This window comes from Labrus mixtus, chromosome 18 (assembly GCF_963584025.1).
Source record: "Labrus mixtus chromosome 18, fLabMix1.1, whole genome shotgun sequence".
NCBI lineage: Eukaryota > Metazoa > Chordata > Actinopteri > Labriformes > Labridae > Labrus > Labrus mixtus.
This window is the reverse complement of record NC_083629.1, coordinates 10,822,663-10,835,090: the sequence shown is the minus strand read 5'-3', so window position 1 is coordinate 10,835,090 and position 12,428 is coordinate 10,822,663. Positions and strand designations below refer to the sequence as shown.

The following is a 12,428-nucleotide window of genomic DNA, read 5'->3' as shown; positions in this document are numbered from 1 at the left end:
AAATGACCCCATACAAAGGTCATGAGCTTCAGGAGCTTTTAGTTGTAACTCATAGTCAACCCTCTTACAGGTCCAAATAATTCTGCCAAAAGTATAACTTATGGAATATATTTTGTTTTTACAATACTATAAAATTATCGAACATTTTCAAAGGTTCCAATTTCAAAATGTATCATCAATACCTAACAATTAAAATGATGTACATGGTTTAAAGTACTTCTGTGCTACCTGCTGATTTTCTGCACTGGTAAATAGAAATCAGCTTTATGGCTGGGGAACGTTTTATATGTACATCAGAGACCTTTGAAGTAATAATATTATTATAAATGACGAGTACTTGATTAGCTTTACCTTCATGCCTCAACACTTGAAGCAAAGCAAACACGTTCACCAGGTCTCCTTATCATGTGTTCTCTGGAGACTGGAGGAGTCACTTATGGCTGTGATTCAATTATTTTGGATGAAATCAATAAAGGGCAGTCCGTGTCAGCAGTTGATGTTTGTTTTATTGGCCTAAGATTGTCTGGACATAATGCAACGTCGCCGATGCTTAACAATGTTGATCATACATTTATTTGTGACATGTGCAGCACAGAGTATAAATGTGTTTACTGAATAAAAGAGAGACATGGAGTCATACGAAAAAAAGGCAAATTTTACAATGAGCTTTCAGGACATTTTGAAAGTTCTTTTCACACGTTTCTTTTAGAGCATTATCTAGATTCAAAAATATGCCCTTTGACATGAATGGAGGACAGTAACAAACAGAAATGTGTTCAGTTTTTTCTTAAGTAACCTCACCTACGTATCCTCTCACCCTGGCACTTCCACATTTGATTACCAAAGCGATTGTTTTCTCAGCTATAATACAATGCATACAGGAATTTATACATTGAAACATCAGGTACATCTGCAATGTTCAAATATTTGACCCCATTAACAAAATATGTATAATAACAATAACAAATTTTACCAACAATAAAAGCATTTGTTATAGTCACAAAGTCCCATCTCTTGTTATGCTTGATTGAGACTGAAAGCATCATATGCGTCCATTGTACCATTTATATACAGAGTGATGAAAAAATACAGACATAACACAAGTGTTTAGCAAACACAAAGTCCATCTGTGAACGTTGTTGAGGCTATGACTGATAAATTAGGTACTTTTTTTAGACAGACCCGCTCCTCTCATGTTGATTGGCTGGTGCAATGCTGCCTCCTCATGGCCTTAAGCACACACTGCAGGTGTCCTTAAACATTTACATCTCCTTGTTGTTCTCGGAAAGGGACAACTTGCTCTAGTCCTATTGCACAAATTATCTTCCAGCAATGGAAACATATACATTACAATTTTAAAAAGTCAGTGTTTTTTCCCCCATGAGTGTTGGCAAAAAGTTCAAACTACTGTACAGTGTCACATTTTAAATAAATACTCTCCGTTAACAAAATGTTGATGAGTATATTAGCATTTATAAAACTGAAAAACATCTCAATGACTCGTCGACTCAAAAAGAACCACGTAATTCAGCACCAAAATCTGGTGGCAGCTTTGGCTGAAAAAGTAACCGAACGAAAACAAACGCTAAACGAAATATCAAACATAGCAATCCAACACCAGCAGGTATTAAATATTTGTATTAAAATGAGCTTTCAAATCCCAAAGCCACTTATTTTTTTAACAGGGCCCCGAAGCTATACATATATAGAGATATTTTGTTTATGTGGATATTTCTTTAAAAAACAAACATTTTCTGTCGTTTTGATAAATAAAAATAGAAAAACAAAATTATTTTGTCCAACTTAGGGTCCGTCATGCGAGTCCTGCCTCTCCTTTTGTCATGATTTCCCTAAGTGAAAGAGAACTTGGCAAATGATAGACCCCACTCCTGTGTTGAGCACCGAGGAGATGGAGATGTCTAATAATCTGCTTTCATACAGCACAAACTCTGTCTTGTTCTCCTCCACCCTAGCCATGGCTAACAGGCCTTTAGCTGCTCTGCACATCATGTTTATGCTAGGTGGGTCCATAGGCGGGTGCCCCATGTGCAGCAGGCTGTGAGTGTTCTGTTGGTACTGCGCCATGCTAACGCCATCCTCCAAGAAGCCTACCAAATTACCAACACTGCCTTTCTGCATGGCTATGGCACGTGCAGCTGTGGGTTCTCCTTGAGCCAGGTGGGCGAGGACGGCCACGGCCATCTCCCTGTACACCTGCGCCTTCCTCTGACCAACGTAGCGGATCAAGACGGTGAAGATTTTCTCTTGCCGGCTGAAAGGCGGGGTGGCCAGCAGGAGGTCGACATTGCCGCCCTGAATGCTCAGCTTGCAGAGGCACTCGAGCACTAACCTCTGGGGCGTGAGCTGAGAGTGGGGCGCTGCTGAGGGGAAGGGGTCCTGGGCTTCTGCTGAAGGGCACACCATCCAGTGGAGGAGGCCGTCCAAGATTGGAAGGCAGATAGTGTCGGGGTAGGAGGAGAGATCCAGCTGGCCGGAGATGTTGGCCAGAGTGACCATGGCGTTCTCCCTGAGCAGACTCAGACACTCCCACCACCACTCCTCTTTGCTGCTGGACAGACCCTGCTCCTGATGCTCATCTCTCTGGTAGGTTGGAGGCAACCTGTTCCTCTCTGGATGCTGGTGGTGCAGCAGGAGCAGCCTGCCAAGAAGGAGAACCATAGCCGGGTGGCGCGACATTTGAGAGTCGTTCCCCGGGATAAAGGAGAGGCTCCGGACTATGTTGGAGACGCAGAGGCAACGCTTGGCCAGAGACTCCTGCCAGGCCGAGGTCGTGGAGAGCGGAGCCTCGTCTAGGCAGCGAGGCTCATCCTCCAGCAGGGTGATGTGGTCTTTCTCTCCGTCTGAATGCACCCTGAAGGGGTAAGATGGCAAGGAGCGCGCAGGGTGGGAGTAAGAAAGAGCGTCCACCCGTGCACAGAGAACATCATCGATGGTAGCTGTGATATGTTTCAAAGGTTGTTTATTTCCATCGTCCCCCATGTTTTCCTCGTTCTTGTCTTTCCTCGTCTTGTTCTCCGCTGTAGCAGGGGGATCACTCCGGGGCTCAAACAGTGTCTGAATGTGTGCGGTGGAATCGCCTCCACCTGCCTGCCAGTGAAGCAACCCACTGGTGAACTCAGTGACGTAGCCTAAGTGCTCTGTCCTGTCCTGAAGAAGGTCCTCTTTGTGGACAATCTTGATTGGTAGCTTATCGTATTTACTGGCTTGTTTAGGTTTGGGTTCTAGCTCTGAAACAGGCTGGTCTACACACTCCTTTTTGCTCTCGGATGCTTTTTCAGTCTCTTCTTCTTTTCCCTCTTTCTCTCTGTCCTCTTCATGGGTGTCCTTCTTTACACTCACCTCAGACTCCTCCTTCTCAGCTTTCACCTCAGCCGACTCTGGCTCTGCAGTGACCTGTAACGCTTCCTCCATGACGCCTCCTGCTTGCTCCACTTGCGCCTCTGGTGCATGTGCAGATTTAGGTTCAGGATGGACAGTAGAGTCTGTGTCCAGGACAGGGATGGCTTCTTCTTTCTGGTCACCAGCAGGCTCCAATATAGGCTTCTGAGCCACGGCCCCTACCTCGAACTCTTCTAGGATGCCGAAGATCTCGATCAGGCAACGACGGAAATACTCGACAATCAGCTCAAGGAATCCAGGCAACTGTTCAGACAAGACAAAAGCATGATAATTTAATCAAAAGAAATTCAAACTTGTTCCCAAGCAGTCCGAGATGTTGGTTTCAAGCCAATAATTACTTTCAATAACTTTTTAAGTTGTTATAATATCTGGAATCCATTTAACCACATTAAAGCGATAGGCTGGCATAATGGCTCTCTGAATATGTCCTCCTCTACGGATCCTTACAACAGGAGAAAATCTACAAAATCAGGTTTAAAGAGACACATTGTATGTCACCCTGTCACAGCATGTGTTAGCAGGCTACATGAAGCCTTTTGTTTCTCAGCAGTGGTGATTCTGGTTTTACCTGGGAGAGGTTAAAAGAGGCCACCGTGTTGTCGTCGTACAGCAGGATGTTGATGGTGTCTAGAGCCCATGTACTCTCTGCCAGCAGGCCTGACTTCAGAGACATCATTACGCGCCAGGCCTCAGGCGTTCCTGGGATTAAAACAGCGGGATTTTTGGAGCCAGGAAGAAAAAAAAAATGGTGATCAGACATTGTTTAATTGATGAAAGGGTTGCCAGACAGAGTAGATCAGTGTCAAGTCATTTGGAGAAAAAAAATGAACCTCATGGTTTTGCTAGCTCTTCCATAAATTCTTGTTTAGCTTTGAAATGTTTTTTTTTTTTTTTAAAGAATGAAGATACTAAAATTTTTAAATTTTTCAGGCTTATTGCCAAAATTGTGGAAACATTCTAAACTCTATCCAAAGAGTCTCAGAGACTCAACCAACACACGATCCAATCAAAACATGAATAGAAGACAACATGGGACTCTATCTCACCAGTGTCCTTGGAGCTGATCTTGCGTTTGGGCTTCAGGGTCAGCATGGTGGACTCCACAGATCCTGGTGGGTAGTTGAGGTCCCGCCTCAGATTTGGAGGAAACTGACCGAGGGGCCCACCAACCTGAGGGCCCATCATGCTCATCCCTGGCTTGTGCATCTTCATGGGCGACATAAACACTGCTTTGCTGGGTGACATTCGAGAATCCATGGAGCGCTGGAAGGCCCCTGGGCTGGGGGCTCTGGGCAGGTGGTTGGCCATGGCTGAAGAGTTGGAATAAGGAGATGGTTGGCGTGAAGACAGGGGTGGCATTCCACCTGATGATGAAATGTAGGGAGACTGACGGTGCCACGGCTCCTGCCCGGGCCGTCCGTCAATTTCATCTCTGCTGATTGAGCCATATGGTGGCATTTGTGAGGGGGGGCCCTGTCTGTTGGGGTAGGGATAGCCAAGGTCTGTCCTGGAGGGCCACATGTTGGGGCCATCTGAAGCATGGTTTGGAGTGGGCCCCCCGCCCATCATACTGTGCTGGCTCTGACCAGAGGGGGCCATGCGGTCACGGGTATAAGGGAAGGGGAACTGTCCCTGGAGGGGTCTGTGTTCAGAGTACCCCCCGCCGTAGTGGTTATACATGTCCGGCTGCTGATTGGCATACTGCATGGCGTACATGTCGCTCTCATGCCTCTTGGGTGGGGGGCCGTACATGCCGTCCATGGGTCTCTTGTAGCCCTGAAGAAGCAAAGGTGTCAGAATTTAGTCTAGATTTTCCATTAGGAAACACACTTTGCACATCCCTTCTCCTCATTCCACTACTTCTGACTTTTTACAGAAGTTAAAAATATTATTAACAATAGCCATAAACCAATCTGTGTAGCCCAAAGTACTAAAGAGTGTTAGGAATAAAAAAAATAATGCATGTATATATGTACAGATAACAAAAACCCACAACACAGCTAATCTGCTAAAATGATTCATGGTGTGCTTATAGGCTAGCAGTTGTAATGTGCGCCCCATGCACAGGAGCTATAGTCCTCAAAGTGAGCGGCCTGTGTTCAACTGTTCAGCTCATGTGGACACCAGGAAGAATAGCTGAGCTCTCGGGTACAGCTAATGGAGATCCAAACAAATAAAAAACTCTGACCCTTGGCACTTTGTGGCATGTCATCCCCCACTCTCTCATTCCAGTTTCCTACTCTACAAACATTCCTTCCCTCTGAATAAAGGCATCAAACCCCCAAATAATCTTTAAAAAATGGTGCCAAAAAGTCAAGCATTTCTATCTGAAAGGCAAACAGGGAGTAAGAAGGTGGCTAAACAAAAACACAGCATCCTCCTTTGGACTTAAATGGACTTAAATGTATTATATGAGGAAATAGATGTATATAGTGTGTACAGTGTACACTGTAAAACTCTGCTCAACATAAAGGAACAAGCTCTCTCTCACCTGTTGCTGTGGGTACATCCCTGTTGGGTGCATCCCGTATGGCATGGCAGGAAACTGCTGACTGTAGCCATCATGTCTGAAACACGACAGAGGGAAGAGGATTGTATCACTCACTAGTTTCGATTTTTGATCAGCAAAGTCACATAAATACATATAAATCTGCTAATATTTAAAACATGTTTTTGTTTAAGCAGTAGTGTGATATACCACAAACACACAAACACACATACAACAAGGATGCTGACCTTTGCTGGGAAGGGTATCTGCTGGGAGAGTACATACTGCCCTCACTGTTAGATGGTCCCATGTTGTTCTGACTGCCAGGGGGACCCATACTCCCCTCCATGCCCATCACATGGTCCGGCCTAAGGATCAAACAAAGGGAAAATACTTCTATTTTACACATTTGTAATTTAATTATCTCAAACACGACTGGTTAAATATTCTCTCTGTGATACAAAACTACATTATGATATTAAATGAAATCACAAAGACAACATATGGGTTTAGCACCCTCTTCCGTTTAGTCGTTCGCCTACCTCCGGTCGTAGCCTGGCCCGTAGGGGTACTGCGAGCGTTGGCTCATGCTCAAGGCTGGTGGAGGTCGACCATACATTTCCTGCATACCACTGCCGGGCATCTGACCGGGTATGTAGGGATCAGCTCCTGCCACTGTGAGGTAGAGAATAAGATAGAAACATCTCTAGTGATTTTTTTTAAGTAAGAGAATCTACACAACCTAGACAAAATGGAAACAAACCCCATGTTTAAATTAAAAAATGGCAGACTAACTCAAATAAACTGCAGAGGCTGAAGTTGCCACCAGGTGGCAGCCTTCCTCTAAGAATATTCACCACGCTCAGTGTTTAAACCTATTGTTCTGAGGCTGCAACTGTTGTTATGCAGCCAACATCGAGCAGATTATTCATTCAGACTCCATTCTCCTCAGCCTTCAGAGGAGCCGCTATCCTTTCTAAAACTCCTGTTTGTTCTGAAAACTAAACCACATGAGTTGGTCAAAACAGGTGCTTCTCAGCGGGATGGAAAGGATGAAAGGTTGGAAACGAGGAGGATGAAAAGGCTGAACAAAGTTAGGATGAGACGAAGGCTAAGCTAGAAAAAGATCAGACGAGCTGCTGTGTTTTCCATAAAGGGACGTGTGGTGTAACAATCAGTTCTCATCTCTTTCATAGCTCTGATATTAAAACACACATCTGTCCTGATCTGAGACAACATGGTGACTAGACAATGAATTAGGCCAACGAGACAGATGAAAGACAAATGACTTTGGGGAAACATGAGTCATTTTGACAAAGAGCAATGCATTATTATTACATAGCATTACATATGATTATCTTAGTGTAGAGGATCTGTGTAAGTTTAAATGAAAACACAAGTAATTGATACATTTGGTTCTTAGAATTAACTGCAAACAGTCTCGATATGTTCTGTGAAAATGTGGAGACAAGTGGAAGGACTCAGTGTTGGGTAAAAGGTTGTCACAGCTTGTGCTTCACTCACTCTTCCTCATCCCAGCGAAGGGATCCTTGCTGTCGTACTGCATTCTCATCATCATGTCAGGCATGCTGAGGCCCTGCTGGTAGGGAGCTGAGGGGGGCAGAGAGGTAGCACGCTTCTGGAAGGCCGGGTCGCTCACCTCTGAGAAGGGGTCCTGAACACTCACACTGCTCCTGGACAAGGTGAGGAAGAAAGAAGGAAGGAGAGAGAGAGTGAGGAGAGAGAGAGAGAGAGGGGAGACAGTGGAAGCTGTGTGAGAAAGGTGCTGACAATGGACTGAACACACTGAGGAAAGGATACAAATGTGCGCTGGGAAAATGTATTTAATTTATTCTCTTTATAATAATCTGGAAATGTATTTTAATTGTTTTATTGAGACAAGTTTTACTTTAAAATGAAATACCTGTGTTTTTAAAATTTCATTTCAGAAAAGGTAATAAGACATTTGCATAAAAAAGTACTTAAGAGTACTTCTTTTGCAGAAAGAGGCCGAACAGTGTGATTAATATGATTTTATTATTACAGATTCATTTCTATATGCAGCAAACTAAGATGTAGCTTAAAAATGTTAAGAAGCAGGAGCGCCGGTTGCCTAGTGGTTAGTAACTGCGCCCCATGTACAGAGGCCCAGCCCTCGAGAACGGGGAGACCGGGTTCAAAATCCAACCTGTGGCTCCCTCCCAGCATGTCATCCCCCACTCTCTCTCACCCCAGTCTCTGACTCAATCCACTGTCTTATCTGTAGAATAAAGGCGTAAATAGCCCAAAAATAAATCTTAAAAAAAATAATAATTAAGAAGCGTAATAGAACATGTTATGTCGTAAAGTCCCATAATGTATAAACAGATAATATACAGTTGTTCATTTGTAAACCTTCCACCAAAATAACAAAGTATGTATAGGGGAGTACAATGTAATAAGATGCATTAAATAGACATCTTACTTTAGTATACCATTAAAAAAGCAAAGTAGCAACACCTAGTCCAGGGTGGGGTAACTGTGTTTAGTTTCTTTCTTGTTCACATGACACAGAATAAAACCTGTTCGTGGAGAAACAACACTTGCTAGAGCACATTAAACTGCTCCCTCATATTATCACAAGCAAAGCAAACAGAGAATTGTGTGCACTATCCCTCGCTGCACAAACAAAGATGCTCAAACCTTTTTATAAAACAACAACAAATCAGTAGGGATAAAAGGCATGAAAAAATAACGGCCTTAAAACATCATGCATAGAGCAACACACAATTAACAGCTTTTTTTGGAATCTCAGCTAAATCACTTGAAAACAGTTTTATGTATAATGCTATAATAACTATATCATCTTTGCCTTTAGGTATATCCCTCCTAAACAATACTTTTTTTTAAATTGAAGCAATGTTCACAATTTAGATCTGTACAAACAACAACACATAATCCTTGTTTATACAAAAGGAGCATGTTTTGCTGAATGATGGGGATATCACAGCGTAAGGACACAGAAGCAGTAACAGTTTTAAAGTAAGTCTCGGTTACAGCAGTATTAAGAGCAGCTTTGTGGATTAGATCGTACCATAACTGTAGTAGTGTTAGTACTGTATTCTGTCGGTGTGTTACCTGTTGGGGGGCAGGGCTGTAACCTGTCCCAGAGGGGTGGTGGCAGGTGTGGGGGGTTTCAGATCCCCTGCTGCCTCTGCTGTAGAGCTGCTGCCAGAGGACTGAGGTGTCTGAGGGCCTTGGAGGGAGCCGCCTGAATTAGCTGAAAAACAAAAGCATCCTCATGGTTATTTATTTAGCTAGATGTTGTAGAAAATTCTGTCAAAACTGCAGCCCCCCCCCCCCCCCCCCCCCCCCCCAGAAGCTTCAAAGACGTTCTTGATGCTGGATTGAGCTTGAATGGCCATAGCAGGCTTTCTGCTGCAGCAAGGTGCTGTGTTAGAGAGATAACTTTGGACTTAAGGCCAAAGCACTGACTGTGATGCCCTACATGAGAACTGAGCTTCAGCAAACAGCCAACATGAGGGCGGAGAAGATGATAGCCGAGGTGGCTGCTTTACGAGGAAAAGGAAAAAGGGAAGGAGGCAGGAGGAAAGGACATGGCAAAGAGTAGGTAAGGATTTCCCAGAGGGGATTGCCCATATAGGCGGTCACAGCAGATCTGGATTTAGCAACTGTTTGAAGGTGGCTGGCTTTCATCTGTTTTCCAATGACGTGATGAGGGGTTATTTGGAAGGCTGAGCTGGGGGCATAGATGTCAGAATTTTTTATATGTTTTTTTTAATAAGAAAATATCTACAGCAAGCGAACAGGAAGAAAATCAAATTAATTAAATTAATATTAAGCTAATACTTCTGCAAACATCATTTTAATATGAGTGATGAGCCAGAGAAAGCATGTTCTTGTGACCTTCTCCTCACACAGAGACAAAATCTGGGGTTGAAATTGGGCCAGTGTGCTCTCTAGTTATGACTACACAATTCTGTACATTTCTTACTTCAGATGAAAATATAAGAAATCCGAGCTACAACAGCCACACACCCCCAACCAGATAAAACCAAGGGACACAAATTCCCAGAAGCAGGTTTAATAGAAACTGTGTCCTGTACCAGATGACAAAGACTGGGAGAAAGAGAATATGAAAGTATCTTAATAATAAGTAATAATACGTTTAGCGTAAGAAGACTTTCTTTTTGGCCTTCGCCTGCACTGCACGTTTCCACTGGGGAGAAAAAAATGAAGCTTTAAAAATGAATGTTAAATCTGAATTATTCAATGATAGCCTCTACATCATAAGAGATGGGGAGAGAGAGAGAGAGAGAGAGAGAGAAAAGGAGAGGTGATCATCCCATGAAACAGAGCAGAGGTAGAAGAGAGGGCAAAGAAGGAGCAGCGAGCATTAGGGATCCTCTGTCACATTCTGGGATATCCCGCTTCAGATAAACATGAACGTGCACACACACATACACACACACACACATGCACACGTACATGGAAAAGTGCAAACAATGGTCGGTGTGGACAAGGTTAAGAGGTTCGCCATTCCTCAAGAGCTGGCAGACAGAAATAACACCGAGGGGTGGGGGGTGGGGGGGACGAAGATGGAGGGGAGGTGAAGGAAAGCTTGAACTCAAGTGGCCTCCGCTCCACATTTAGAGGGAGAAAAGAATGACAGAGCAGGCGATGAGGGGGAAAAAGTGTGAGTGTGTGTATGACGTTTGATGTGTGTGTGTGTGTGTGTGTGTGTGTGTGTGTGTGTGTGTGTGTGTGTGTGTGTGCAGGAGAGTCTATGTGTGTCAGTGGGTGACATAATACAGAGGGGTTGGTGGTGAGTGGTTAAGGGGGGTTGAAAAAAAAAGTCAGTCAGCTGAGCCGGTTTTGTGAATGAAAGGTGACGACGAGGTCGAGTTTGTTTACGTTCTACATTCCAGTCCTCATTAATCACTCCACACATCCCCACCACCACTCCACCTCCACATCCACACAAACACTGCACCCCACCACCCCCAGCAGCCCGCTGGACAAGCTCTCGCAGTGACATCATTGGACTGTCAGTCTATATATAGGCTGGCTGGGAGTCAGTGGGGCACTCTGGATCAGGGAAGCGTTGATACTAGACCAAGACAGATGTATAAAGAGTAAACACATTGGACTTTTTGAACTACGAGTTTTCAGATTTTTTACAACAGAAATTACCATAGATGTGTTTGACTCGAATGTATCCATACCTTAACAACAAGAAATTGTCATTTCCTGTTGTTAAGGTATGGATACATTTACGTGATTTAGCGTCCGTATCCTCTTTTTATCCTGCAATTTTTTTTTTCTTATTTTTTGTAGCATCCCATATTAAATATATTGCTTATGATTACATTCAGAGTAATTGCTGATGTCTGGGAACAAGCCAAGTTTCATTTGGAGCAAGAACAGAGCTCTCAGACAATTATACACACTCTAAACAAAGTGTATAATTATCAGGCAAATTATCTTTACCACTTTGAATTTGAAGGTAAAACTGAGAGCGACAGCAGCTGAAATGTTCGACATAAAAAGGTTTGAATGTTTTTTTCTTGTGATTTAAATGTTACAACTTCTCACCAGTAATTCACTATTTCCTCTGATTTCCTTTGATTCCTCATCATTAATGACATTTGATATTAAAACATTCAAGCAGAAGATTAATTAGAAAAATTAAGTTTCCTAAAAGTGATGATGTGTTTTTATGTTTTGTTCTTCAATAATGTTTATTAAATTATCTTATATAGAAGTACCCAAATCTTCACTATATTTGAGGTGGAGAAATTAAGATGTTAGCACTAAGGTATTCTTGACATGTTAAGAATCAAATCCTGTAATAATATTACGTTTTCTCTCCTGCTAAACTTGTTAAAGCATGTTCTCTGTATTAAACCGGAAAACTTAAAACATGTCGGTTTTAAATACATGACCTCATTTGTTGAATATTTAATAGAAGAAGCTTTTTTTGGTCTTGTCCAACATGGAATCTGTTTAATAGCACGAGCTGTAGAGGCTCAACTGGAAATAGAACCACATTTTCTTTTATATGCAAGTCATATAAAAAATATGCAGTAGATATTACTTTGGTTAAGTGTTGCGGTTATGAGCACTTAACAGTTAAAAGCTGCATATCTAAAAGGTGGTCCAAACACCGGGAGAACTGACCTTTACATATTTCATAATGTGGAAATCTCAGACTGTGTGTGCAACCATCTCATCAGCTGATGTGAACAAAAATGATAACATGGTAAGATCCCCTCGAGGAGAGGAGTGCGGGCTGAATTATAACGTGTTATGAGCAACAGGAAACACGTACACTTTAATGATGATGTGTGTGTGTATAGGGATCATATATACTCCATGTATGTGCATATGTGTGTGTGTGTGCAAATGAAGGCAGATGATCTTTCCCACCCAGCGGGAAAAGCAATCTGCAGTGTCTCAGGCAGGTGAAGTGCTCTGATGTTCTATTTAAAAGCCAGGGTCACTTTTCTCATCTCAGCTG

The 12,428-nt window shown here is 43.0% G+C and overlaps 1 protein-coding gene across 5 annotated transcripts in view; it reads right to left on the bottom strand.

The window, feature by feature from the left end:
* Positions 1-486: 486 nt before the first annotated feature.
* Positions 487-12,428, bottom strand: part of LOC132993457 (AT-rich interactive domain-containing protein 1B-like) — a 173,160-nt gene continuing 161,218 nt past the window's right edge. For all 5 annotated transcript variants that reach the window (XM_061063319.1, XM_061063320.1, XM_061063318.1 and 2 more), the window contains 8 exons: positions 9,026-9,167; positions 7,433-7,602; positions 6,451-6,583; positions 6,157-6,276; positions 5,912-5,987; positions 4,467-5,196; positions 3,989-4,119; positions 487-3,663 (listed from right to left, as the gene is read on the bottom strand). In XM_061063319.1, the coding sequence (XP_060919302.1) occupies positions 1,840-3,663; positions 3,989-4,119; positions 4,467-5,196; positions 5,912-5,987; positions 6,157-6,276; positions 6,451-6,583; positions 7,433-7,602; positions 9,026-9,167 (3,326 nt within the window). In that variant the 3' untranslated portion in view covers positions 487-1,839. The remainder of the gene's footprint in view (positions 3,664-3,988; positions 4,120-4,466; positions 5,197-5,911; positions 5,988-6,156; positions 6,277-6,450; positions 6,584-7,432; positions 7,603-9,025; positions 9,168-12,428) is intronic.